We start from the raw sequence: 24,712 nt of genomic DNA on the forward strand, positions 1-24,712 counted from the left end.
CCCACCTGAGCCCCTCTCTCACAAATGCACCGAAGGCGCCGCAGCTAAGAAACAAAGACCAGTTGAGTTTTATTAGGAGTCGGGGTGGGGGGTCGGACTGGCAGGAGGCATTGGCCAGCAGAGGCCTAAGAGGGTCCCCTACTCCTGGTCCTTGGCGTCGCCATGCGTGATGACGTAGCAGATGTTCTTGTAGTCTACGTTGCCTCCCACGTCGGGGGGGAACGCTGCCCACATGTTCTTGATCTGGGGAAAGATTCAGGGGCGTCTTCTACCGGTTGCGTACGCTCCCCTCACCCCTCCCTCTGCGTCTCCCGGGGCCCTCCCCAACTCACCTCTTCCTGGGAGAAGCGGTCGCACTGCGTGGTAAGCAGCTCCTCCAGGCTGGAGAGAGGTGACATATGGGGAGTTGAGACTGGGCTTCGTGGTTCCTTTCCACTCCCTCCCACCTCATCCTTGTTGTCATTCCTGGTATCATCTTCAAAACCGAAGTCACTGTAGATCCCTCACTGGTCTCCCAGTCTGGCCTCCCTGCTTTTGCTCTTCCCCTCCCGAATGTGCTATCAAAATGTACTCCTATTGCCCATTTCCACAGTTCTAATTTTTCCCTTATTCCCTCCCTTATACCTAACCCTTGGTAAGAATTTAAGGAGGCTTTCTGTGTGTGAGCAGCTGGAGAGGGTCACTTACAACTTCTTCTTGATGGTGCCCTTCCCCTCATGATCCAGGACCTTGAAGGCTCCAGTGATCACGTCCTCAGGATCAGCACCTGCAGGGTCAGAGGGCATGTGAAGCGGAAGGGTCCCTGAACGGTCTGTCCTTGAAAGGTCTGGGGAGGAGCGGTTGGGGGCTTAGACCCAAGACACTTCATTCACCTTTAAGCTTCTCTCCAAACATGGTCAGGAAGACGGTGAAGTTGATGGGACCACTGGCTTCCTTCATCATGGCATCTAGCTCCTCATTCTTCACATTGAGGCGCCCTGGAGCAGGGTGGGGGGAGCTGGAGTGGGGTCCTGGGGCCAAGGGTTGATCCTTCCCATAATTTCAGGTCATCCCACCCACTTTTTGCCTGGGCAGGCTGAGGCCCAAGGTGGGGCTAGCAGGGCTGAAACCCAAGGCTTCCATATTCCCAGTACTTCCTCAGTCTTGAGTCTTTATGGGTGGGATAAGGGGCTCACCCATGGCTGCGAAGGTGTCCCGCAGATCTTCCTTGTCGATAATGCCATCACGGTTCTGGTCGATTACCGTGAAGGCCTGCGCAAGGTAGGGGCAGGGAGGGGTTAGGTCCCTTATGGCCGGGCTTCAGCATCCCTATCCCAGGCAGATCAGATTCTGGCCCCCAGCCAGCTGTCTTCTTACATGCCAAGCAGGGAGGGGAGCAAGGAATTCTAAACCCTTCCCCTCCCCCCCCCCCCAAACAGGTGCACATTCCAGGGAGGGGTATGAGGGGGGAGGAACAGCAGGGGGTGCCTTTGGTCAGCCTTCAGTCTCCCTTCTCCTCTCACCTCCTTGAACTCTTGGATCTGAGTCTGGTCGAACATGGAGAAGACACTGGAGCTTCCGCCCTCTGCTGCCGCCCTTCTCCTGGCCTTCTTGGGTGCCTGGGGGGTGAGGGATGGGCAAAGGGGTCTATGGGCCAATCCCTACTCCTCTCTGGAGGCAGTGGATTAGATTCAGGGTTCTTTGGGTCATTTTTCTAAAGCAACTGTTCTGGCTCTAGGCTTCCCCTTCCTTATGACCTCTGCTGAGGGGACTTGCTTAAATCTGTATCCCTAAATTCCTGTCCTTCATCCTACCCAACAAGTGGGACTTCTCAACAAGTCCCCCTCTCTGTGCCCTGAGCCTGTCTCCTCTGAGTCCCAGGCTTGTTGTGTGACCTAATCTACTCATTCACCCTGTCTGAACCTCTACTTCCTCATTTATAAAATGGGAGTTGGACTTCTTGCCTGGCTGGTCCCAGAGGGTTTGGGGAAGAGGGAGTGCAGAAAGGTGCAGAGGATGCTTTGAGAGGGACAGGTCTGTGAGTGGAGAGTCTGGGCAGATTATCCTTGGTTGGGTCCTGTAGGCCATCATTCTGTACGATCCCCATTAGTAATGCCAAGAAAGGGAGGATTCATCTTTTTTTCTCTTACTGGACTGGGAATCGGCTATGTTCTTTTCAAAAGTGAAGCTGCTCTGAGGTCTGAGGGGTCTGGGGGATTCTCACTCACCATGTCTTCGGTCTCCTGGGGGCAAGGCAGTGGCTCTGGCTGGAAAGGAGCAGAGTCAGCCTGGGGCAGTCCCTCTGGGGTTATATAGTCCTGCCCCAGGGAGCCCTCAACATTCCAAGGTAACCTTAGCCCTTTCGGTGCCCACCCCAGATACCAAAATAGCCCAGCTGAGGGCCTCTCCTTTCTTGGAGGGCCAAGCAGCAGCTGGAGCCCAGGGAGGAAGGAGGGAGTGGGTCTTGGGATGCATGTCTCACTGGGACCTGGGCAGAAAGGGATGTTCTCTTTCCCAAAAGCGGGCTGGAATGTGTCAGAGTTCAGAGAGGACCCAATCTGAGGGACAGTACTGGGGGAGAGATGAACCAGGCCCCTGTACCCCTGAGTGGGTGGGTCCAGATTTATTTATTTACTTTTGAAACATTCCTTATTTTGAAATTAATTTTTTATGGTTTTACTTATTTTTTTTAATATATATATTTTTTATTTTTAAGTAGTCTCTACACCCGATGTTGGGCTCAAATTTAACCCAGAGATCAAGAGTCGCATGCTCTACCGACTGAGCCAGCCAGGCACCCCTCCAGATTTAAACCCAGTAAAATTATTGAGCACTTACACTGTGCCAGGCACTGGGCTGTGCTTCATGGGTGCATTTTGGCAAGCACAATCCCTCAACTCCCATTGTGGAGTTCACAGTCAAGTGTATGTATGCCTGTGGGGTAGTGGCAGAGTTGAAAGGGAGACAGCTGTCTGGGAAAGCTGAAGAACAGGAAAGTCTTCTACCTCCCCTTCATGGTGGAGGGGAGGGTGTTTCAAGGAAAAAAAAAAAAAAAAAAAACGCCAAGCATAGAATGACCAGGGACTAGAGACTAGACAGAAAGCCTGCTCTGTGAGTTTGGGCTTCGTGCTTCAACTCCCTGGGTCTTGTTTCCACCCTCTATAAAATGGGTATTAATTCCCATCCCACAGAACTTGTGGATATGAACACCATTTGGGAACAGTTTAGTGAAATATAATCATTACAATGAATAGTTAGGCCCTGTCTTGGTGGACTTAGAATCTAGCTGTGGAGACAGGATAAATGCAGAGAATGATTCACAGCATTTGGTCAGGAGTACAGAAGTAGAGAGCATAGCAGCCGTGTCTGGGAGTATGGGGATGACTTTATGAAGGCCAGGAGAAGTGGGTCAGGTGGAAGTGGAGGGGCAGGTGTGCTAAGCAGAGAGCACAGACGGGCAAAGGCCTGGAGAAGTGAAAGATCAGGTTGCCAGAATGGTAATGGGGCTTGAGCAGAGGGTGCAAGGGGCTGGAGACCAGAGACTGGAGGGGCTTCGATGCCAGGCTGAGGGTTGAGAACTTGGGAGCCTTGGAAAGGTTTGAAACAGGAGAACATAATGGAATGTGAGTCTGTAATCATTTCTTTGGGTCCTATTATGAAAGTTGGAACCGAGCGGAGGGGAGTCAAAGACCCCAAGAGGACTGCTACTTGGTCACCTCCGCCTGGGGGGCTGGGATGGCCAGTGGCCCTTTCTCCATTCTGGGCAAGAACAAGTTTGGCTGACTGTATGACTTTGAGGTGCCCTCTCCTGGGGAAATAGTGGCTGAGGAAACCCCAGGAGGCCACGATTGGCGAGGACACCCATCTCCTCCTTCATCTGCTTCCTTTAGGACCCAGTGTCCTGAGGAAGATGCCTCCTCCGTCTCCCTCCTCCAGCCTCATGCCAATGCCTCTAAGACATTTTCTTTTCTGGGCACTGGGGCCCAGCCACCTGTTGTCTCTAAGAAGAGAGAAGGAGCCACCCTAAACTTAGCAGCTGCCCTCGGCCTCCTGCACTGGCCCCTCCCTACTTCAGTGGACAGCTGTCTCACCTTATAAGGTTACCATGGGGGTCTAGGCCCAGGGAGGAGCCTTATTCCTGGATTCTGGGAGGGGAGGAAAACTCCAAAGAGGGGAAAAGGGAAAGTGCTCAGGTAGCTTGGGCCAAATGAAAAGTGGGGAAGTTGAGGAGGAGATCAGGAGCTGTATATCTAATTCAGACACTGAATGAGAATACACAGGATCTGGGTCTGAGCTGGGAGTGAGTAGCCTAAGAGAACTCAGAAACCAAGGAGGACCTGGGCATTGGGAGCTAGGTCTGACTGAAATTTCAGGATGGTGGACTCTGTATGGAAATTTGGGCCCTCTAACCCTGAGGCTCGGAGGGATGTGGGTCAGAGAAAGGAGAGGCTTGTAAAGTCAGGGCTTTGTGTTTGTGGTCTAGGGTAGCAAGGGCGGGGGGGCTCAGGAGATTGGGGTCTGGTTTCTTAGAAAATGAGGAGTATAGAGAGGTGTGGCAGTGAGGGGAGAGGAGTTGATGGGATAGGTCCTGGATACCCAAAAGAATAAGAATACAGATATGGGAGTTCCTGTTACTGGGAATTCATAGTTTGGGTCTAGGATGCCTACTAGAATGCTGGGGGGCGGCACTCAGAGGATGAGGTCCAAGGAATTAGAGCCTGGATTCTGAGGAGGAGCTCAGATAGCTGGGGAGCTAGGAGAAGGACTTAAGGGCTTGGGAGGATCTAGAGAAATGGGTCGCTTAGAGGATTTGGGGGCTCTGGTTATAGTCGCCTGGGCTTTGGAGTATTGAAGTTGGTTGTGAGACCGAGATGAGAACTAGAGACGGAGTGGAGGTTGAGAGGACTTGATCAAGGCATTGGATCTGTGGTAGGGTCTCACAGACCACGAGAGTGAGGTGGCTCTGAAGCTGGATGGAGAAGGGGAGCCTAGGAGGCGCTTGACTGGCTCAGTAGGTAGAGCATGCGACTCTTGATCTCGGGGTCGTGAGTTGAAGCCGCACGTTGGGTGTGGAGCCTACTTAAAAAAGAGAGAGACAGACAGAATGGGAGCCCAGAAAGGACTCAAACAAAGCAGCGCCATGCTCTTATTGGCTAAGGGCTGCAGTAATGTCCCTGGCCCCCGCCCCCTCACAGTGCTATCCCCAACTGTCACCCCCCTTCTGCGCTTGTCTCCGGTTGTCACCGATATCCCTGGGCTGGCACCGCCTGCTGGCAGCACCCCTACACTTTGGATGCTTCCATTGGCTGAGACAGCCGTCTATCTTCCTCCCAATGCTTAAGCGAGGGAATGCGTTTATTGGCTGACAATGCAAATTAACTGCAAATTTGGCCCGCCCCCCTCCAGCTGTCATTCTTTCGTGACCTTCTTGGGAGACTTTAAGAATTCCTCAGCCCTTCCTATTGACTGCGGATGCCGTCTGTCACTGCCCAAATAGACACCACTGTCTGTCAACTTGCCCTCCACCTACTCGCCCTTTTCATTGGCTCCCTTTTTAGTATTCCTATTGGCCAGGCTAGCCTCTTCTCGCACAGCACCCGCCTCCTTCCGCGGTCATTCACTCTTTAGCCATTTTTATTGGCCAGGGCGTTCAGCCTCGCGCTTTTCTATTAGTTACTTCTTTCGTCCCACCTCCTCCTGCCTTCACCCCCCTTCTCATTGGTCTTCCAGCCCTTCTTCTTCTCCATTTCCTCTTCCCAAATTACCCAGCCCCTTCCCACCTCCAGCCCCACCCACCCTTCCAACGATTGGCAGAAACCCAGTTCCCTCTCTCCTATTATTCGCCCAAACACTCTGACGAGGAGGGAGAAAAAAGGAGCGCGACGGCCCTGTCCGCGCGCAGGCGTGAAACGCCGAAATGCTGGCCGCTTAGCCGGCACTGAGGAGTGTGCGCAGGCGCGAGGTCGGCCGCTCGCCCGGAGCAGGAGGGAGGGGGCGGCGGCGAGAGAGCGCCGGGGGTGAGAGGGCGCGAGCGAGACCCCGGCGCCTGGCGCCCCAGGACCCTTGCCACGCCTCCGCGCGCCCGGCGGCGGCCCGCGCGCCGCCCTCATCTGCGACGCGCGCCGGGCCGCGCCCTTCGCCTTCTCCTCTTCCTTGGCGGGCGGCGAGGAGCGGCCTGAGGGGCGGCGCCTTCTGCGTCCGCCCCGGCGGGGTGATGTGAGGGGTGGCCCGCGGCCATGGAGACGGGCCCGGCGCCCCTGGTGGCCCCGCCGCGCCGTCATGGCGCCCCCGCGGCCCCCTCGCCGCCGCCCCGCGGGTCCCGGGCCGGGCCCGTCGTGGTGGTGGCTCCGGGGCCGCCAGTGACCACGGCCACTTCGGCCCCCGTCACCCTGGTGGCGCCCGGGGAGGCGAAGCCCGCCTGGGTCCCGGGGCCCACCCAGACCTCGGCCCCGGCCTCGACCGTCACAGGCAGCACAGTGGTGGTGCTGACTCTGGAGGCCTCATCCGAAGCCCCGAGGGCGCAAGTCTCCGCTGACCCAGACCCCCTGGTGCCCGCGGCAGTGGCAGGAGCCGAGATGTCCAAGGCTTTGGGCCCGGGGACAGATTCTCCGAAGACGGAGGAGGCTAGAGCCTCACCCGCCCCTGGACCAGGTACCCCCACCAGGACCCCTTCCAGAACAGTTCCTGGGGTTCTGACCGCCAAACCCCCGCTTGCCCCCAAGCCGGGAACCCCAGCTGCCTCAGGAGTGACCGCGCGGGTTGCAGCAGTGACAGCAGGACAGGTGACAAGTGGACATGAAGCTGCAGCAGCAACATCAGCATCAACTGCACAGGCTCCAGAGGACCCCTCAGGGTCTGGCACAGGCCCTTCAGGAACTTGTGAGGCTCTGGTAACTGTCGTGACGGTCACCCCAGCTCCGGAGCCTGCTGAAAACTCTCAGGACCTAGGCTCCACGTCCAGCCTGGGACCTGGCATCTCTGGGCCTCGAGGGCAGGCCCCGGACACTCTGAGCTACTTGGACTCTGTAAGCCTCATGTCTGGGACCTTGGAGTCCTTGGCAGATGATGTGAGCTCCATGGGCTCAGACTCGGAGATAAATGGGCTGGCCCTTCGCAAGACGGACAAGTATGGCTTCCTTGGGGGCAGCCAGTATTCGGGCAGTCTGTGAGTACCCAGTGGGCACCCCGTGGGGCTTCAGGGAAGCAGAGGTTGGGGAGGAGGAAATGATACACCTTGCCCAGATCCTGGCAGCTCAGCCTCCTCCAAGGCTCCAGGGGAGTAGCTCCAGCAGGAGTGAGCTACTTGGTGATCCCTGTCATGCCCAGAGCATCCTGAGGTTTTGGTGGCACTTGCATGTTAGAGTTTCAGGCCAGGTGTCAGGAGTTCTGGGTTTGAGCTTTGCTTTTAGTGTGTTGTGTGCCCTTGAGCTAGTGTTTTCCCTATTTCTGTGTCTCAGTTTCCATCTCTATATAGTGAAAGGTTGAATGAGGTGATACTTAAGGTCGTCCCAGCTCCTTGATGTGAAAAACTCCAGCTGTGGGTCAGATATTCTGGAGGGTTGGCTGGGCAGGGATTCTGGTAGAGATATTTGGTCCCTGAAAGGGAAGGAGTCTGGGAGGGATGCAGTCATCTTCCCTCCCCCATAGCCCTAGGTCTGATGGGATGATGAGCTGGGGGAGGCCTCGTCGGTAGAGGGGAGACCGTGAGGGTAAGGCTCCTCTGCGAAACAGAGAAGGGCAATCTTGTGTTTTTACTGAAGGAAGGGGTTGGGGGAGGCCTCTTCCCCATTTCCTCATCTCCCCAGCCGGGCTTACTCTTTCCTAGTTCCCTCCAGGGGCCTGAGTCACTCCTGATGTGGGGGTGTGATTGCCTCTGACTTCTTCCTTCCCTCTCTCTGGGAAGGATCCTGCCCATTGTTCATGTACCGCTTTAAGCTGTTGGTCAGTTCAACCTACAGCATCACCTGAGCAGCCAGGTGCCAGGCCCTGTGCTAGGTACTAGGGATAAAATAGTTGTTTCAAGGCACTCGTTGTCAAAAGGGAGAAACAAATACTTAAACAATTGATGTCAATGTATTTTAGGTTTAGCCTAGAGATCTTCACAGGATTTTGTGAGTACTAGGGAAGGGACCTTTTGCCCACTCAGAATTCAACTGAGTCTGTTCCAAATCCTGAAGAATGCGTAGGATTTAGTCTAATCGTGTTATGTGTGTTGGGGTGGGGGGCACCTGCCTGGAGTTGGGGAAAACACTGTGGGAAGGTGTTCTAGGTGTTTTATAATCCAACAAAAACCAGAAAACTTTTGATTGAGCACCAACATTCATGGTCCTAGGAAGGCAACTGAAGTTTGACCTTGGTGTTTTCCCATGCTGGAGGGATGCACTGTTGTACCCAACGTATAGGTGAAGAAACAGGATTAGAGCAGTTGAGTGAATTGCCCCACTCACACCTGGATCTGTGTGACCAGTGGCTTTCTCCTCAATATTATGCTGCCCTAAGGAACTTGGATTGAATTGGATTTCAGTGAGCCCCTCTTGTGTGCCAGGCACGTTGCTCGATTATGTTTCTCTGCTTTGTAATTTTGTCCCTCTAAAATCTATCTTCCATGCTGGAAGAACATACTTCTGAGGCCAGGCTGACTGGGGCACATGTTACCTTAAAAACTTATGGTAGCTCTCCCCTGGCCACAGGATAAAGTGCCATGTGCTTTATTCTGCAGATGGACTCCTTATTTTCTGCCTTTGCCAGTCTTTCTGGTCTTCTCTCCCACCACTTCTCATCATGCACTTAATACTGTGGTCCTGTTGAACTGATTGTAGTCTCTCCCCCTTCATACTCAGGCTGTTCCACCTGCCAGGAATGCCTTTCTCCTCCTTCTTGTCTTGGTATGTTCTACTCAGTCCCTCCTGGCTTATAATGAAGATGTCTCCTTCTCTAGGAAGCCTTTCCTGATATCCACTGCCCCTACTCCAGTCAGTGCCTCTCCTGTGCATTTTTGTTATTGCATTTCCCACACCACATTGCAGTTATCTCCCCTGCAAGCTTGTGACCTTCTTGAGGGCAGGAAAGATATTACCTAATTCTTCCTGATCCTTAGTAGGGTTTGGAACCAACTTATGATAGAAATTAATGAGCAATGATGGGTGCCTGGGTAGCTCAGTTGGTTAAGCGTCTGACTTTGGCTCAGGTCATGATCTTGAGGTTCGTGAGTTTGAGCCCTGTGTCAGGCTCTCTGCTGACAGCTTGGAGCCTGGAGCCTGCTTCAGATTCTGTGTCTCCCTGTCTCTCTGCCCTTCCCTGCTCACGCTCTGTCTCTCTCTCTCAAAAATACATAATAAATATTTTTAAAATATTAATGAGCAATGATTAAGTGGTTCTAAGACAAAAGAAACTAATAGTTAATGAGCCCATCCATTTGCCAGTCCTTTATATACAGTTTCTCAGTAGTTCTCTCATACCTTTGTGATGTAGATGGTGGCATCCCTTTTTGACAGATGAGGAAGAGATTCAGGTTATCACTTGCCAAGATTTCCCAATTTCTAATGGACAGAACTGGGATTTGAGCTCAGGTTGGTCTGGAAATTCAAGCGCTTTCTTCCATTCCACTCATTTCCTGGTACTGGCTCCTACAAGTAACTGTTTCAAGACTCCTGGGGTATCTTGAGTGTGAAGCTGTGACAGAACAATGGGCAAACAGTGCAAGGAAAACTTCATTTGCTTGAGAATCTCGGGTGACTTCAGGGAGGAGGTAGAGGGAATTGCAGGTGGCCCAGGGGATCTCAAGAGTCTGATAGGAGGAAACTCAGTTGCTTCTAAGGAGGCAGAGAAGTATATTTATATTTGTTCTGTATTCTGTTTTATGGATAACAATTGCTCTTACTGAGCACTTGCTATTATATAACCTCTCAAGTAGATCCTATTTTTTTCTCCACCTTACAAATGAGGAAATCGAGGCTTAGAGGAATTCTGTGACTTGCCCAAGGTCACACAGTGAGTAAGTGGTAAAGCTACAACTTGGACCCAGGTCTAATGCAAACTGTGGCTTTTAAATATTCTGTACCCTCTCCCCAAACTTGTATGTGCCATAAGCAGGATTTGAACACACCCAACATGTACAGAGATCCAACATGAGAACACCATCTCTGTACAGAGATTCCTTCCAAGGGAAGAAGTCCTTTCAGTGTGGTGAACTAGGCCCTTAGATGGCTAAGTGGCCAGATATCCTGATATTTGGTAGCTCACAAAATGCTTTTACATCCAGTCTCTCATTTGAGCCTGGGGAGGTGGGTGGCTTGCTTCAGTTCCGCCAGCAATCCATGTTTTATACCACTGCTATTGACCCTTTCCATGCTTTCTTCATCCTGCAGAGAGAGCTCCATTCCTGTAGATGTGGCTCGGCAGCGGGAACTCAAATGGCTGGAGATGTTCAGTAACTGGGATAAGTGGCTGTCACGGCGTTTCCAGAAGGTTTGGAAGGCTGACTGGTGGGCAGGGCAATGGACAAGTTGGGAGGGGGTTAGGGAGAGCTCATATACTCCAGGGAAGCCATGATAGTATTTGTTCTCTAGGCCACATTGGGGATGGGTGGTTCTTGGGCCTGGGGGGAGGAGTAGTTTTAAAGATAGAAGGCCAGGCCAGGTCCAGTGGAGTCAAGCCAATGAGATGTGGGAGGGCTGTCCCAGGAAGCCTGAGGACTGCTGGGGAAAGCCTGGAGGCTATGCCAGCCCCTGAAGCTGTCACCCTGCCTGCCACTCTGCCTTAGGTGAAGCTGCGCTGCCGGAAGGGGATCCCCTCCTCCCTCAGAGCCAAGGCCTGGCAGTACCTGTCCAATAGCAAGGAACTCCTGGAGCAGAACCCTGGCAAGTTTGAGGTGTGTCCAGGGTATGGGGACATGTGATACTGTGTGAAGGGTATCATCAGTCCCCCTAGATCCTGAGATAATCCCTGATGTCCCACTGCAGGAGCTGGAACGGGCTCCTGGGGACCCCAAGTGGCTGGATGTGATCGAGAAGGACCTGCACCGCCAATTCCCTTTCCATGAGATGTTTGCCGCTCGAGGAGGGCATGGGTAAGATGGCCTGATCATGTGGGTCAGTCTGTAGAAGGCTCCAGGTGGATACAGGGCTGGGTTGAAAGCTGTTCTTGCCCTCCAGGGCTTCTAGGAAAGTGGTCCTTAATGTATTGAGTGTCAAGCCATATTGAGGGAACTGTCCTGGGAAGGAGATTCTGACTCGGGGCTGGGGGGTTGTTGGAGGGGAGATGGAGAGGCACAACAAGGACTTATTGAAGAGGTTGCATTTGAGTTGGGTTTTGAAGGTTAGATGGGAGCAGAGCCAGGGGCAGGTTTTTCCTGGCTGGGGGTTTATATAAGCTGTCTCTGGGATGTGGGGTTGAGTGGAGCTGAGGCTGGAAAAGCAGTTTCGGGTCAGATCACCAGAGGGCCTTAAAAATTGTTCTGAGGCACTTGTGCTTTTGTTCTATATGCTAGACTTCCCCAAGATGTATATATATCACTCCTTAGTAATATGCCAGATGGTATTAGGTGACTCTCAGATGCACATTTTTCATCAGTTGGTTCATCTTTTCAGCAAATATTTAACTGAACACCTGCTATCTGCCAGGAACTGGTCTAGTCACAGATGATAGCAGTTAACAAGACAAAAACTCTTGCCCTTATGGGGCTTATTACATTTTAGTGAGGATAGAGAAGGAAAGTATGTTGTATGTGAAAGGGTGGTAAGTATTAAAGAGGAGTTTAAAGCAAGAAAGGGTAATAGAGAATGTGAATGGAGATGTGGTTATAATGATCTGACTTGTGTTTTAAAAGGATCATTCTGGCTGCTGTGCTGAGAATAGTATAAGGAGACAAGGACGGAAGCAGAGAGACTTGTTAGAAGACTATTTCCATAATCCAGGAGAGAGAGGATGATAGATATATCAGAATGGTAGCCGTGGAACTATGGGGAAAAGTGGTTGGGTTCTGTCTATATTTTGAAAGTAGAGCCAAAAGGATTTGCCAATAGATTAGATGTGGACTGTGTGAGAGAGAGACAGAGAGAGAGAGAGAGAGAGAGAGAGAGAGAGAGAGATTGGAATTAAGGCCGACTCTGAAGGTTTTGGGCCTGAGAAACTAGACAAATGGAGTTGTTCATATATTGGTGTGGATGAGAAAAGGAGGTTAGAGGGGTATGTTAAGAGCTCAGTTTAGGAATGTGAAGTTTGAAATGCTAATTGGACATCCAGATGGAGATGTCAAGAAAGTTGGATCTACGACCTGTATAAGTCTGGAATTTGGGGAGAAGTTTAAACTGGAGGTAAGCTGGAGATTGAGAGTTATTGGCCTCTAGATGGGACTAAATTTCACCTGTGGGATTGGACGAGCTCATCAAGGCAGCAAGTGTAGATACAAAAGGAAACTCAGAGATTGAGCCCTGCAGCTGTAACATTTCAAGAATGGGAAGATAAGAACGAACCAGCACAGGAAGGAGAAACTAGAGAGGTAGAAGGAGAACCAGGGCAGTGTGATTTCTGGAAGCAAATCGAAGAGGGGTTTTGGGACCAGTTGTATGGAATGCTGCTGATGGGTCAAGTAAAGTCAAGTCTGCAAATTGACCTCTGGACTCAGCACAGTAGAGGTCATTAGTGACCTTGATAAAGGCAGTTTGCACAGGGCAGTAGTATAGAGCCTGACTGGAGAATGGGAGGAAAGAGATTAAAGACAGCAAGTCTTTATTCTGAAGTTTTGCTGACTAGGTAAAGAAAGAAATGATGTAATATTTGGAGGGGAAGGGGGGTAGTCAAGAGACTTTTTTTGTAACATAGAGGAAATAACAGATACTGGTATGCCACTGGGAATGATCTAGTAGGGAGAGAAAAACTGATGATGCAGGAGAGGTGGGAGGCTTGCTGGAGTGATGGACTGTGTAGGTGAGAGGGGATGGGACGCAGTACCCAAGTGGAAAAGCTGTGTTTGGCCAGGACCACAGACAGTTCACCCACAGCAACAGGGAGAAAGCAGGGACACAGATGCAGGTAGATGGGTAAAAATAGCATGGGAGCTTGTGGGAGTTACATGTTTAATAGGTATTAGGTAAAATAACTAGTACATCAAACCTGTCATTTCATGGATGCTATTGCAAAGTGGAGAAAAAATATTAAGTAAATAGTACTGGGTAAAACACAGGTAAAACACAAGATCACACTTCAATGACTGAATTTGGGGATGTAAGAGGTTATTACTTTTTACTTTTTTCTGGGTAAGAAATGAAAGTCTGAGCTCCGGAATGGCTGTGGAGGTAGAGAGAAGGAACAGGCATGAATGAAACTCAACATGTAGTGTTGATAAGACTTGATTAGCCACGGGGAGTGATGTAGGGCTCTCTTTTCCAACGTGGGGCTAAGTGAATGGAATTCTCAGACACAGCAATGGGCACCCACAAGAGGACAGGTCTAGGGCAGAGATTTTATTCTTTGGGATACAGAGACACGAGAAAGGTCTGAGGCACAGCTGGCTTCTCAGGCCTTCACCAAGAACCAGGGGCCAATGGACATGCTGGCAGAGAACTGATGAAATCCACTGAGGCAGATAGGGCAGGCCCTGCTCTGGGGTGATCAAAGAATTCAGACAGTGCTACGGGAGGTCTGATGCTGTGGACAGTGGAAGCTTTCTGAAGAAGGTGACCTTGAAGGTCTATGGGGTGGTGGCAGATGAAGGATGGAGAGAGAGCACATCCTGTGCTGGGGAACGGGTACGGAGCACATAGGATGTGGAGGCAAGGGTGGAAGGCTGGAGCCTGGAATGCTTTGATGATGGTCTCGGTCATTGGCTTAACCTTGATAGCAGTGCTAGGAAGGTCGGTGGAGGTGCGTGGTGGTGAACCTCTGAGGTTAATCTGGAACTGGATCTAGGAGGGGTCTGGGCTGGGGCTGGTTGTGGGGGGCAGGCTTAGTTTGGGGCAGAGAGCCCCCAACTCCTGTGATTGCCCTCATGGTCTTTCCCAATACCCACAGGCAACAGGACCTGTATCGAATCCTGAAGGCTTACACTATCTACCGGCCCGATGAGGGCTACTGCCAGGCCCAGGCCCCAGTGGCCGCCGTGCTGCTCATGCACATGCCTGCTGAGGTCAGCATACGCTGGTCCTGGTTGGGGAGGGACTGGGAGGACCTTGGCCTACAGTGGTGATGGGGGAGCTCTCTGCTCCCTGTTTCTCAGGCCCCTCCCTCCTTCCTTGTTCTCGCTCTTCTCAGCAAGCTTTTTGGTGCCTGGTGCAGATCTGTGACAAGTACCTCCCCGGTTACTACAGTGCAGGGCTGGTGAGTGTCTGGGGGCTGGGTGCACCCAAGGTGGTGACTTTCTCCTGAGGCTGCAGGGAGGTCCTTGTCCTGCCTCCTCCCTCTCCCCCCCCCTCCCTTTTGTCCTTTTGTCCCTCTGCTCTGGGCCTCTCCCACTGAGGTGAGGATCCCCCCACTAGGGACAGTCCTACCCCACGGGAGCCACAGTAGGCCTCTTCTCATGGCTCATCCCACTTCCAGGAGGCCATTCAGCTGGACGGAGAAATCTTTTTTGCGCTGTTGCGCCGGGCCTCCCCGCTGGCACACCGGCACCTGCGGCGGCAACGCATTGACCCCGTGCTCTACATGACAGAATGGTTCATGTGCATCTTTGCCCGCACCCTGCCCTGGGCTTCAGTGCTGCGTGTCTGGGATATGTTCTTCTGTGAAGGTACTTCTGTAGCCGTTCAGGCTATGAGGGGGCCGGGGTTTCCACGGTGGCTGCCAGAGAGTGGCCTGCTGCCCGAAGTTACCTCTGGGACCTAGGCTTCCCTGTAAGCAGTCTGGGGGCTGGAGAAACTGGGGCCTAGTCTTGGCTCTGCTATCAGTCCAGAACCTACTGTTCCTCTCAGGAACTCGAAACCCATGGCAGCTCATTTCCCTTCGTGGGACCTCAGTTTCCTCATCTGTATGGTTGGCAGTAGACAGGGATGGGGCCTGTTGAGTCTCTTCTGACTGGGACACACTGAGGTCCCGGCCCTGATCGCCCGCGCTCTCTTCTTTCTGACCTTGCAGGCGTCAAGATCATCTTCCGTGTGGCCCTGGTGCTGCTGCGTCACACGTTGGGCTCAGTGGAGAAGCTGCGCTCCTGCCAAGGCATGTATGAGACCATGGAGCAGCTGCGCAACCTGCCCCAGCAGTGCATGCAGGAGGACTTCCTGGTGCACGAGGTAGGCCGTGGCCTTAGCACACCCACACCTGCTTCAGCCCATCCCCATCCTCACCTTCACTCCGGTACCCGTTTCTTCTCCGTCTAGGTGACCAACCTCCCAGTGACAGAAGCACTGATTGAGCGAGAGAACACAGCCCAGCTCAAGAAGTGGCGAGAAACCCGGGGGGAGCTGCAGTATCGGCCCTCTCGGCGACTACATGGCTCCCGGGCCATCCATGAGGAGCGTCGGCGGCAGCAGCCACCCCTGGGCCCCTCCTCCAGCCTTCTTAGCCTCCCTGGCCTCAAGAGCCGAGGCTCCCGGGCAGCTGGAGGGGCCCCCTCCCCACCCCCTCCTGCCCGCAGGGCCAGTGCTGGGCCTGCCCCAGGACCTGTGGTCACCGCTGAGGGACTGCATCCATCCCTTCCTTCGCCTACCGGCAACAGCACCCCACTGGGTCCCACCAAGGAGACTCGGAGGCAGGAGAAGGAGCGGCAGAAACAGGAAAAGGAACGTGAGAAGGAGCGGCAGAAACAGGAGAAAGAACGGGAGAAGCAGGAGAAGGAGCGGCAGAAATGGGAAAAAGAGCAGGAGAAGGAGCAACAGAAGCAGGAGAAGGAACGGCAGAAGCAGGAAAAGAAGGCCCAAGGCAGGAAGCTCTCACTGCGTCGAAAGGCAGATGGACCCCCAGGCCCCCAGGATGGTGGGGACAGGTCCTCCGCATCTGAGGCCCGGCAGGATGCTTACTTCTGACCTCTGTCCCCGGGGCTGGACTGCATGGCCTCCCTTGTTTTCCCCTCAGTCAGGAGCAGGCCTGGCCTGGGGTGCTGCCCCGAGCTTCCTGGGCAGACTGTCCTTCTGGGGAAGTGGTTTGATTTCCCATCTCCTTGCCAGCTGCTGATCCCTACACAGCTGGGACAGTGACAGTGCATGGGGCAGCTGCCTTTCCTCGGGGCAGGTGTGAACAAGTCTGGAGCCCCTTCACCTCCAGTTAGGTCCTGCTGGGGTCTCTGGCACTCCTGCCCCGATTTCCTTTGGGGTTCTTTCCCAGGTGCAGTCCTGATTGGCCTTTTGTCACCTCAGGGGTGACTTGGCAATGGGAATCAGCAGTTTTCAGATTCTTACACTCCAGTTGCTCCCCTTATCCATGAGTGGAGCTGGGTTCCTTTTTCCCTTCTTCAGCCCTGCTGGTCTCCCCCACTTCCTGGCTGGGGACCACGGCTCTCCTTGCTCTACTTCTGGACATCTCTGTTGTAATTATGTACAGAGCAGCTGGTCGGCCCAGGGTGGGGGTGCTTGCTCTGTCTTCTATCCTTTGGTTCTCCTTCCATAATGTTCTTGCACTCGTTTATTTAAGGGGACATGCACTGGCACAGGAAATGTCCCCCCTTTCCCCACCTACCATTCTCCTTGTTCTCTTTCACCCACCCTCCTCTGTGTTCTCAGGCCTCTCCTGCTTTGTCTTACCAGGGCCCCTGCCTTCCACCTTGTTTCCCCTCCAGCCCCTATCTGGGTAAGGGGTCTTCCCCTGAGCTCCAGGGGGTGGAACCCAATGTTTACATTCTCTTGTCTCTGCTCCCACCCTGTGCGGCGCTTCGAGGAATCAGAAAAGAACCTGCTGTTGTACCTGGGCCTGTCTCCTGCCTTGTTATTTGATAAAGGGAGTTAGAATAAGAACTAGGTGGGGTGGGGTGGGGAGGAAACAATGGAGCAGGCCAGGATCTGGGTGTCTGCTGAAGCACTCAGCTGGTCTTGGCAGGGAGGGACCTTTTGGCCTTTGGTCCATCTTTCAGTCACTCATCAACAACTGTTGAGCTCCTGCTCCCCCTTTGCCTGGGATCTGCTGCCTCTGTTGTCACTGGACTGGAGTCCTCTACGCACCACCTGCAGCACCCGGATCTCTTTCCCAAAGTGCTCGTGCAACTCCTGGAAGCTGGAGGGGGGACTGAGGGTGGCTAGGAAGCCACAGTCCTCTGGGGGTGAGCTGGGTTCTTGGCCAGCTGCCTGGCACAGCTCCCGGTACTGGGCTTCCAGTGGGGGTAGTAGCGCCACCAGCCGCCTCCAGCTCACCCCAGCCAGTGCCCACAGCCACGCTGCCAGCTCTCCCTGGTTTTCTGCTGCCAGCTTGTAGGTCCGCCCACCTTCTGTGCCCTCAACCCCGGGGGTCAAGATGGTAAAGGCATAGGGTTCTGTGGCCCCGAGGCGTGGCTCCACCTGGCAGTTTTCTAAGAGGATGAGGCCCAGGGGTGTGCGGTCTGCCTGGTGCTCCAGATAGAAGAGGAGGTTTCCCCGGAGGACAAACCAGCGGCGTTGATAGCTGATACTTCGGGCTCCCTTCTTTAGCAAGATGCCCTCCCGGTCTGGAGCCTGTGTTCTGTATCCGTGGAAGAAACTGAGCACGGACTTTTGGTGCAGTTTCATGGTAGTTCAATCTGGGAGTTAATCCTGGGGGGCAGGAGAGAGGAGGGGTGGTCTCCTTATTATCATGGGTACCCCATGCTGCCCTCCTGGGGCTCCAGTAGGTTCTTCCTGGGCATAGCCTTAGTCTAGTGGGATTCAGGACTGTTCTGAAGAGCTAGAGGTCTTGTCCCCACAGCACAGGGACCCATACCCACCCCCCCATCCCCCCCTTTAGCTCTCCCCCTTGGGCCAGCTTACAGATTCTGGGCTGGGGCCGCTGGGACCCTACTTGCCAGCAGTGGGGCTTTATCCTGAGGCTGTGGTCTGAGAGAGAGGCATTGTTGCCTCTTTCCAGGCCTACCTGAGATCGGCGCACAAGAGGCTTCTAGCCTGGATTCTGGACACAGGAACCACTGTCACCTGTACGGTGATGGCTCTTCCCACCTCTGAAACCAGGAACTCAACCAGGGGACAGGCGTGGGGTAAATGACTTCCCCTGGGTCCTAAAGAGAGCTGGGTTCGGAAAGTGCCCCCAAAGCCAGCTGGGGGCTCCAGGCGGGCCATCGTGGGAACTCGGTCTCTCCTCAGGGAGAAGAGCAAGGCCGCACCTCGGACTAGGAGAGGACAGAACTAGACGCTGACTGGGAAAGCAGGATTCCTATGGAGACGGTGAGGGGCACAAAGCCCTTGGCCAACCCTGGAAAAAGGTGACTCAACTCTGTAAAGGGAACCGGGCCGAAACCCACTGTCCCACTTCGCCCCTCCATGATGCTGGGCGCCCCTTTAAGTAGTGTGCTTTACTTTCTCCTCAGAGTCTCTAACTGCTGTAGGAGGGAATCTAAACCGCATCCGGCCATCCCTATCGTCTGATCAGGGTCTAGGCGTTCATTTGTGGCCTGTTCTCGCCGTTGTCGCCCCCAAACTGCTCACGTCACCCTGGGGAGGGCGGGGTTGTCTTCCCCGCTCTCGGCATGCTTCCGCCCGCTTTGCCAGTTAGTCATCTAATCGGAGTGAAGCCACTTCCGGCCTTCTCTGGCGCCTTCCGCAGTTCTCTTCCGGGTGATGGCGCCCGGCGCCCCGGATGTAGCCCTGGGGAAAGTCTCTCTTTTTCTTCCCCCACGGCCTCCCGTGGATCCTGAGGTGAGCGCGAGCCGGTGGGGCTGCTCGAATCCCCGCGGCTCTGCCGCCTCTCTTTGTACACTTAGGCTTGTACACTTAGCCCGGGACAGTTGGGGGTCACCCCGCGGAGCTGGGAGTTCAGCGCGGGGCGGAGGGGGTGGCCAGGACGCCAGGTCCTGGGTCCGTCCAGGCCCCGCGGGCTCTGAGGGAGCTGGGAGTGGAGGAGAGGGTGTCGGCCCGCGGATCCCCGTCGCACCCAGGACTGCGGGGGCTAGGGATTGGCGGGGTATGTGGGGGAGCCTGCCTTTTTTCGTCAAGGGTGGGGGTTGCCCGTGGGGAGCCCCTCTGCGCCACCGCCCCTCCGCCCCCGCTCCAGCAACTCTTTTGGATGCGAACCAAGTCCGGGGGGCCTCCTGGCGGCCAGCTTCCCTCTCGGCCCCTCATTCTGTGCTCCCTCTCCTCCCGAGCTGGATCTAGTGCGTACCGGGTGATTATTTGTTGTGCTGGGGCTCTTCCGCGGTGAGTAGCCTCGCCCACTTCCCTTAATCTGCATCCTTTCTCTCGGCTCAGCCCAGGGAAGGCTCCTCAGTCCAGTCATGCCAAAGAGGAAAGTGACCTTCCAAGGTGTGGGAGAGGAGGATGATGAGGATGAAATCAGTGTTCCCAAGAAGAAGGTGAGGGGGCCAGACTCCTGCATTCTTAGGAGGAGTGAGGGGAGAGAAAGAACTAGAAGCCAGAAGAGAAAGAAGGGGGCGGGGGGCAAAGAAAGCAGAGAGGGGGCTAGCTTTTCCATGTTCTCTGGGAAGTGGGTTTGGAGAATTTCCAGTTGGGGAAGGTTTTGAAGAAAACTCTACCTGGAGTATTTTGAGGAATAGCCAGTAACCTGCGTCTCTCAACTTGCTGGCCCTTCCTCACAGCCAGTGGATCCTGTGGCTGGGGCAGGGGGTCCTGGGAGCCGCTTCAAAGGCAAACACTCTTTGGACAGTGATGAGGAGGATGATGATGAAGAGGAGGGGTCCAGCAAATACGATATCTTGGCTTCGGAGGATGTGGAAGGTGAGCTAAACCCAAGAATTGGTTCTGCTGGAGGAACAGATAGAGCTTTTGGGGATGGGGGGTGGCAAGGGCGCGCACGTGCGTGTGTGTGTGTGCGCGCGCGCACGCGCGCGTGCACCCAGCACGGGATGCCTGTGTCTTTCATGCAGGTCAGGAAGCAGCCACGCTCCCCAGTGAGGGAGGTGTGCGGATCACACCCTTCAACCTGCAGGAGGAGATGGAGGAAGGCCACTTTGATGCTGATGGCAACTACTTCCTGAACCGGGATGCTCAGATCCGAGACAGCTGGCTAGACAACATTGACTGGGTGTGGCCCAGGGGCTGACGTGGTGGGGGCCTGGAGGCAGCCAGTGCTGGGCTTGGGCCCTGCTCACGGTTTGTAGGAGATAACCACCCCCACCCCTGTTTTCACATCACAGGTGAAAATCAGGGAGCGGCCACCCGATCAGCGCCCACCGTCCGACTCAGAGGAAGAGGACAGCCTGGGCCAGACACCAATGAGTGCCCAAGCCCTTCTGGAGGGCCTCCTGGAGCTGCTGTTGCCAAGAGAGACCGTAGCTGGTGCACTGAGGCGTCTGGGGGCCAGAGGAGGAGGCAAAGGGGGCAGCAAAGGGGGTGGGCGGCCCAGTTCCCCCCAGCGCTTGGATCGGCTCTCTGGGTTGGCCGACCAGATGGTGGCCCGGGGCAACCTTGGCGTGTATCAGGAGACAAGGGAACGATTAGCCATGCGGCTGAAGGGGTTGGGGTCCCGGACCCAGGGACCCCCTGAGCCCACACCCCCACCCTCTCTGGACATGTTTGCTGAAGAAGTGGCAGAGGGGGAGCTGGAGACCCCAACTCCTACGCAGAAGGGAGGTAGGACTGGAGGGCAGAGGAGGAGTGCTGGGGGCAGGGGCAGGGGCAGGGGCCAGGGGCCAGGGAACTTGAGGCCCAGATGGCCTTGTCTGTTGTTTTAGAAGCAGAGTTGCCAGGAGATGGTCTGGTGGACGTGATGTGGGAATATAAGTGGGAGAACACAGGGGATGCTGAGCTGTATGGGCCCTTCACCAGCACCCAGATGCAGGTAAGCCACATTCTACTTCTTTCTGCCACTTCTCTCCTCCCCCACCGCCCATACCAGTCCTTTCCCAGCTCTTGCTCTCTTTTCCTGCAGACCTGGGTGAACGAAGGCTACTTCGCAGATGGTGTTTATTGCCGGAAGCTGGACCCTCCTGGTGGACAGTTCTACAACTCCAAACGCATCGACTTTGACCTCTATACCTGAGCCTGCTGAGGGCCCGGTTTGGTGGCCCCTTCTTTCCTGAACTCTCTGGAGGAGGCCCCCGCTGCCTCAGGCAGTGAGGACTTGAGGGGCCGCTTTTCAGTCAATTTCCCTTTCCCAATAAAAGCCTTTGGTTACATATTAGGGCCTTGGCTGTGCTGATGGCCAGAAGCCAAGGACCCCTTTGGACTCGCCTCATGAGTGTTTTCTCATGAAGTTCCTTCTTGGGAGTTTCTGGTTACTTGAACCACTTCACCTTTGTTTGTCACTCTGGGGGCAGAACCAGGGCTGTCAGGTGGCCTCTGGAGTTTCCTCACCATCTACAAATCCCTTTCACTCACATGCTGTCCTCCGGTATCCTCAGAGGGGGCTCCTATGTTGCAGTTCTTAGGTCTTTGGCCTTCAGAACCTCAGAGTCTCCGTCTTTGTAGCCAGTGTAAGGTAGAGCACCAGAAGTGGAGATTTGAGGCCTTGGGGGTTGGGACACCTGTTTGGGGGGAGTAGGAAGCCTGGTATCCACTGACTCCACTGTATTAGGCTTCGTAGGGGAAGTGCATACTCAGTGTTGGCACTTGAAAGCCCCTTCAAGGCCACCTGGGCCAACCCCTGAACTGGCACAAAGAGGGCCAGTGCCTCCCTGGAGCTCACACAGCAAATCAGAGAGCTGGCCCAGCCCCAGTGGGCTGCTTTTCCCAGACCTTTCTTCGCACCCTGGAAGTCCTGTGAGGTTTACATTTCCTGAGCTCCCAGTGTGCATGGGCAAGTGCGGTGAAGGAGCTGAGATAACTGGGTTAGTCCTTTTCCAGGAATTCAGATTCTGGGGGGTGTGGTTGGGAGGGAGACTGGTAGAATTGTATTGTCTGGACCTAGCACCTCCCACCTCTCGCCAGTGCTGCCTTCTGCCTCTTTCTTGTACCAAACTAGGTTGAACCCTCCACTTTTCTACCTTGGTTGTCCATTGGAGTCTCAGGGGAGCTGTAAAATTACTCCTCAAATTCTAAATGAATTAGTCTAGATAGTGGCTCAGTGGGTGGGGCTTTTTGAAAGCTCCCAGGTGTTTTCCAACGTGTGGACAGGTGGAGAGCCACTGGGCATGACTCGGGACTGAGGTTACACCTGGAGGGGCCGCTTCCCAGGTCCTGCTGTGGTGGCAGAGCTGAGCATGTGTGGCCAGGGTTCTGCTGGTCTGAAACGGGATTGCTGAGCGCCAGGACCCCAGGTGGAAGGATCCAGGCTTGGAAGTAGGAAAGACGGCAGGTTGGGGATACTTGATGCTCTAGTGAGGCCTCCAACTTCTGTATTAATTGGGTCCATGCCGGTGCCAGCCCAGACTTAGTGGTCACTGATTCCAAAATGCCTTCAGTTGTGAGAAGTGTTTATGTGTCATTAAGAAAACCCTGCCAATTGCATTTGTAAGATGTCCTTGATTAAACGGTGCATCTGGATTTCAGAAGTGAAAAGCAATACAGCTGGTCACCTTTATAACCCCAATGACTGACTGACTCATGGGAGGGATTTACTGTTGGGCGAATAGATGAAAGCCAAGGGGGCGGTTCCCTTGGATGTACCACTGGCACCTCGGGCTCCACACATCCAGATGTCACCCCCATCTACCCCTCACACTGTCCTCCTGTGATCACCTTCCTGATGTCAGGCTGTGTAGGCAGAATAATGGTCCCCGGCGATGTCCATGTCCTCAACAAAATCTGAATATGGGACCCTACGTGGCAAAAGAGACTTTGCAGATGTGATTAAACTAATGACTGACGTGGGCAGGGGGGGGCGTGCTATCCTGGATTATAGAGGTGGGTGGGCCCAATATCATCACAAAGGTCCTATAAAGTAAAAGAGCGGAGGGTCAAACACAGCTGCTGGCTTCGAAGACGTAAGACCAGGCCATATGCCAAGGAATGCAGTGGCCTGTAGAAGCTGGAGAAGGCAAGAGAGCAGTCCTTCCTGAGCTGCTACCAAAAAAAAAAAAAAAAAAAGACAGCCCCACTGAGGATTTGAACCCAGTGAAAAGCATTGTGGATTTCTGACCTCCAGAATCCTAATAAAGTTGTGTTATTTCAAGCCACAAAGTTTGTGGTTATTTGTTACAGCCCTGATAGGAAACTAACACATACCCCACCTAGCTGAATGCCTCTCCCCTTCCACGAGCATCACTGGAGTTCTCTTCCCTTTGGCTGTGGCCCTGCTGCAAGCCCCTATCAGCACTTCACTCCTTTGCCTTTCCTAAAACTGTTAGGTGTGTACATAAAATTACTATTTTTTTACCAAGAGCTTTACTGAGATGTAATGCACCCATTTGAAGTGTACACAGTTCAGGAGGTTTTTCTTTTTAGAACATTCACAGGGCTGTGCAGCCATCACCACAATTTTAGAACATTTCTGTCAACCGTAGAAGAAACCGCCCCTCTTACTCCCCACCCTCCTCATCCTCCAGTCCCTGGTAACCACTAATCTACTTCCCGTCTCTGTAGAGTTGCCTATTCTGGCCATTTCGTACAAACGGACTCCTACAATTTGTGGTCTTTTGTGTCTTCTGTATCTACTTAGCCAGTTTTTGAGATTAAGCCATGTAATATGCAATAGTAATCTTTTTTATTGTTGACTATTCCACCATATGAAGGTATGGTATATTACCATTAACTAAACCTCACACTTTCTTTGGGTTTTACTAATTTTTCTCTTCTGTCCCTTGTCTGTTCCAGAATATCTTCTGGGATACCACTTCACGTTCAATGATCATGTCTCCTTAACCTCTGGTCTGACAATTCCTCAGAGTTGTTTTTGCTGACTTTTGACAGTTTTGAGGAGAATTGGTTAGGTATTTTGTAAAATATTCCTCAAATTTGGGTGCTTTTTTTGGTCTGGGATTTTTCTCGTGATTGGGTTTGAGTTATGGTTTTGGGGAGGGAGACCATGGAGGTGAAGTCCCTAACCTTTTACTGGAAACTTATAATGGCTTCATTTCCCTCGAGATAAAGTTCAAAAGCTTGAAGGTGACTGAGAAGGTCTTCCAGGGCCTGGCTCGATGCAGCCCCTCCAGCTCCACATCTGCCTCTGCTTTCCTTCTCCATTTTCTTCCCTGATTCCAGGCTCCAGCCTTATCCCAGAACAGGGCAATTTGATTTCTCCAGGCCTGGCCAGTGATGCCTTTCTCTTCTCTATCTGGGAAAGACCAATTAATAGATCTGTTGTACTTAATTCTAGGTCTCCTTTTTTTTTTTTAATGTTTATTTTCTTAATTTGAGAGAGAGAGAGAGAGAGAGCGCGTGCGCGCGCGCGCGCACACACACACACACACACACACACACACACACACACAAGCGGGGGAGGGGCAGAGAGCAAGAGGGAGCCACAGAAACCAAAGCAGGCTCCAGGCTCTAAGCTGTCAGCACAGAGCCCGATGTGGGGCTCGATCTCGTGAACCACGAGATCATGACCTGAGCCGAAGTTGGACACTTGACCAACTGAGCCACGCAGGCACCTCTAGGCCTCCTTTTCCTACAGGCTTCCTAATAATCCACTCCCCACCCCCCTGGTTGGTCATTGTTTCTTCCACTGTGCCCAATAGCACAGATGTCTGGCCCCATACCCAGAGCAGTTTTTGCTGGCCTGTCTCCACCAGTTGGTCTGAGACAGGAGTTCAGTGCTGATGAATGACTAGGGGATGAGCCAAGTCTTTCCC

At 53.6% G+C, this 24,712-nt stretch overlaps 4 protein-coding genes across 8 annotated transcripts; 2 read left to right on the plus strand and 2 right to left on the minus strand.

Moving 5' to 3' along the window:
* Positions 1 to 45: 45 nt before the first annotated feature.
* Positions 46 to 2,315, minus strand: MYL11 (myosin light chain 11). Its single transcript, XM_060648986.2, has 7 exons — positions 2,208 to 2,315; positions 1,503 to 1,598; positions 1,176 to 1,251; positions 873 to 977; positions 688 to 766; positions 333 to 381; positions 46 to 243 (listed from the first exon to the last, which is right to left on the minus strand). Exons 1-7 carry the CDS (start codon positions 2,208 to 2,210, stop codon positions 139 to 141), a joined length of 513 nt encoding a protein of 170 aa, XP_060504969.1. The 5' UTR covers positions 2,211 to 2,315; the 3' UTR covers positions 46 to 138.
* Positions 2,316 to 5,839: 3,524 nt separating this feature from the next.
* Positions 5,840 to 16,813, plus strand: TBC1D10B (TBC1 domain family member 10B). The gene is made up of 9 exons (XM_060648968.3): positions 5,840 to 7,144; positions 10,347 to 10,446; positions 10,742 to 10,849; positions 10,941 to 11,047; positions 13,990 to 14,104; positions 14,230 to 14,295; positions 14,515 to 14,704; positions 15,049 to 15,203; positions 15,291 to 16,813. The coding sequence occupies exons 1-9, from the start codon at positions 6,216 to 6,218 to the stop codon at positions 15,933 to 15,935; spliced, it is 2,415 nt and encodes an 804-aa protein (XP_060504951.3). The 5' UTR covers positions 5,840 to 6,215; the 3' UTR covers positions 15,936 to 16,813.
* LOC132689330 (sesquipedalian-1-like) lies at positions 16,802 to 18,604 on the minus strand. Of its 5 annotated transcripts, none has more exons than XM_060648982.3 (2): positions 18,384 to 18,604; positions 16,802 to 17,627 (listed from the first exon to the last, which is right to left on the minus strand). In XM_060648982.3, exon 2 carries the CDS (start codon positions 17,601 to 17,603, stop codon positions 16,983 to 16,985), a length of 621 nt encoding a protein of 206 aa, XP_060504965.1. In that variant the 5' UTR covers positions 17,604 to 17,627; positions 18,384 to 18,604; the 3' UTR covers positions 16,802 to 16,982. The 5 variants fall into 5 exon arrangements, with proteins under 5 accessions (XP_060504965.1, XP_060504963.1, XP_060504967.1 ...); XM_060648980.3 differs by having other exon boundaries at positions 18,300 to 18,604; XM_060648984.3 differs by having other exon boundaries at positions 18,513 to 18,577.
* Positions 18,605 to 18,614: 10 nt separating this feature from the next.
* On the plus strand, positions 18,615 to 21,159 carry CD2BP2 (CD2 cytoplasmic tail binding protein 2). The gene is made up of 7 exons (XM_060648979.3): positions 18,615 to 18,722; positions 19,272 to 19,375; positions 19,619 to 19,757; positions 19,907 to 20,064; positions 20,177 to 20,612; positions 20,714 to 20,820; positions 20,911 to 21,159. Exons 2-7 carry the CDS (start codon positions 19,298 to 19,300, stop codon positions 21,019 to 21,021), a joined length of 1,029 nt encoding a protein of 342 aa, XP_060504962.1. The 5' UTR covers positions 18,615 to 18,722; positions 19,272 to 19,297; the 3' UTR covers positions 21,022 to 21,159.
* The last annotated feature ends 3,553 nt before the right edge of the window (positions 21,160 to 24,712 follow it).

The sequence above is a fragment of the Panthera onca genome, chromosome E3 (genome assembly GCF_046562875.1).
Source record: "Panthera onca isolate mPanOnc1 chromosome E3, mPanOnc1 haplotype 2, whole genome shotgun sequence".
Lineage (NCBI taxonomy): Eukaryota > Metazoa > Chordata > Mammalia > Carnivora > Felidae > Panthera > Panthera onca.

Excerpts from the sequence above, each read along its gene's own strand:
- MYL11 (XM_060648986.2), bottom strand. Across the intron at positions 1,252-1,502 it reads AGATCCAAGAGTTCAAGGAG|GCCTTCACGGTAATCGACCA; the intron begins GTGAGAGGAGAA and ends TACCTTGCGCAG. Across the intron at positions 382-687 it reads GGCACCATCAAGAAGAAGTT|CCTGGAGGAGCTGCTTACCA; the intron begins GTAAGTGACCCT and ends ACCTCTCTCCAG.
- TBC1D10B (XM_060648968.3), top strand. The coding sequence starts at position 6,216 with ATGGAGACGGGCCCGGCGCCCCTGGTGGCCCCGCCGCGCCGTCATGGC. Across the intron at positions 10,447-10,741 it reads TGTCACGGCGTTTCCAGAAG|GTGAAGCTGCGCTGCCGGAA; the intron begins GTTTGGAAGGCT and ends ACTCTGCCTTAG. Across the intron at positions 11,048-13,989 it reads GCCGCTCGAGGAGGGCATGG|GCAACAGGACCTGTATCGAA; the intron begins GTAAGATGGCCT and ends CAATACCCACAG.
- LOC132689330 (XM_060648982.3), bottom strand. The coding sequence starts at position 17,603 with ATGAAACTGCACCAAAAGTCCGTGCTCAGTTTCTTCCACGGATACAGA.
- CD2BP2 (XM_060648979.3), top strand. The coding sequence starts at position 19,298 with ATGCCAAAGAGGAAAGTGACCTTCCAAGGTGTGGGAGAGGAGGATGAT. Across the intron at positions 19,376-19,618 it reads TCAGTGTTCCCAAGAAGAAG|CCAGTGGATCCTGTGGCTGG; the intron begins GTGAGGGGGCCA and ends CCTTCCTCACAG. Across the intron at positions 19,758-19,906 it reads GGCTTCGGAGGATGTGGAAG|GTCAGGAAGCAGCCACGCTC; the intron begins GTGAGCTAAACC and ends TCTTTCATGCAG.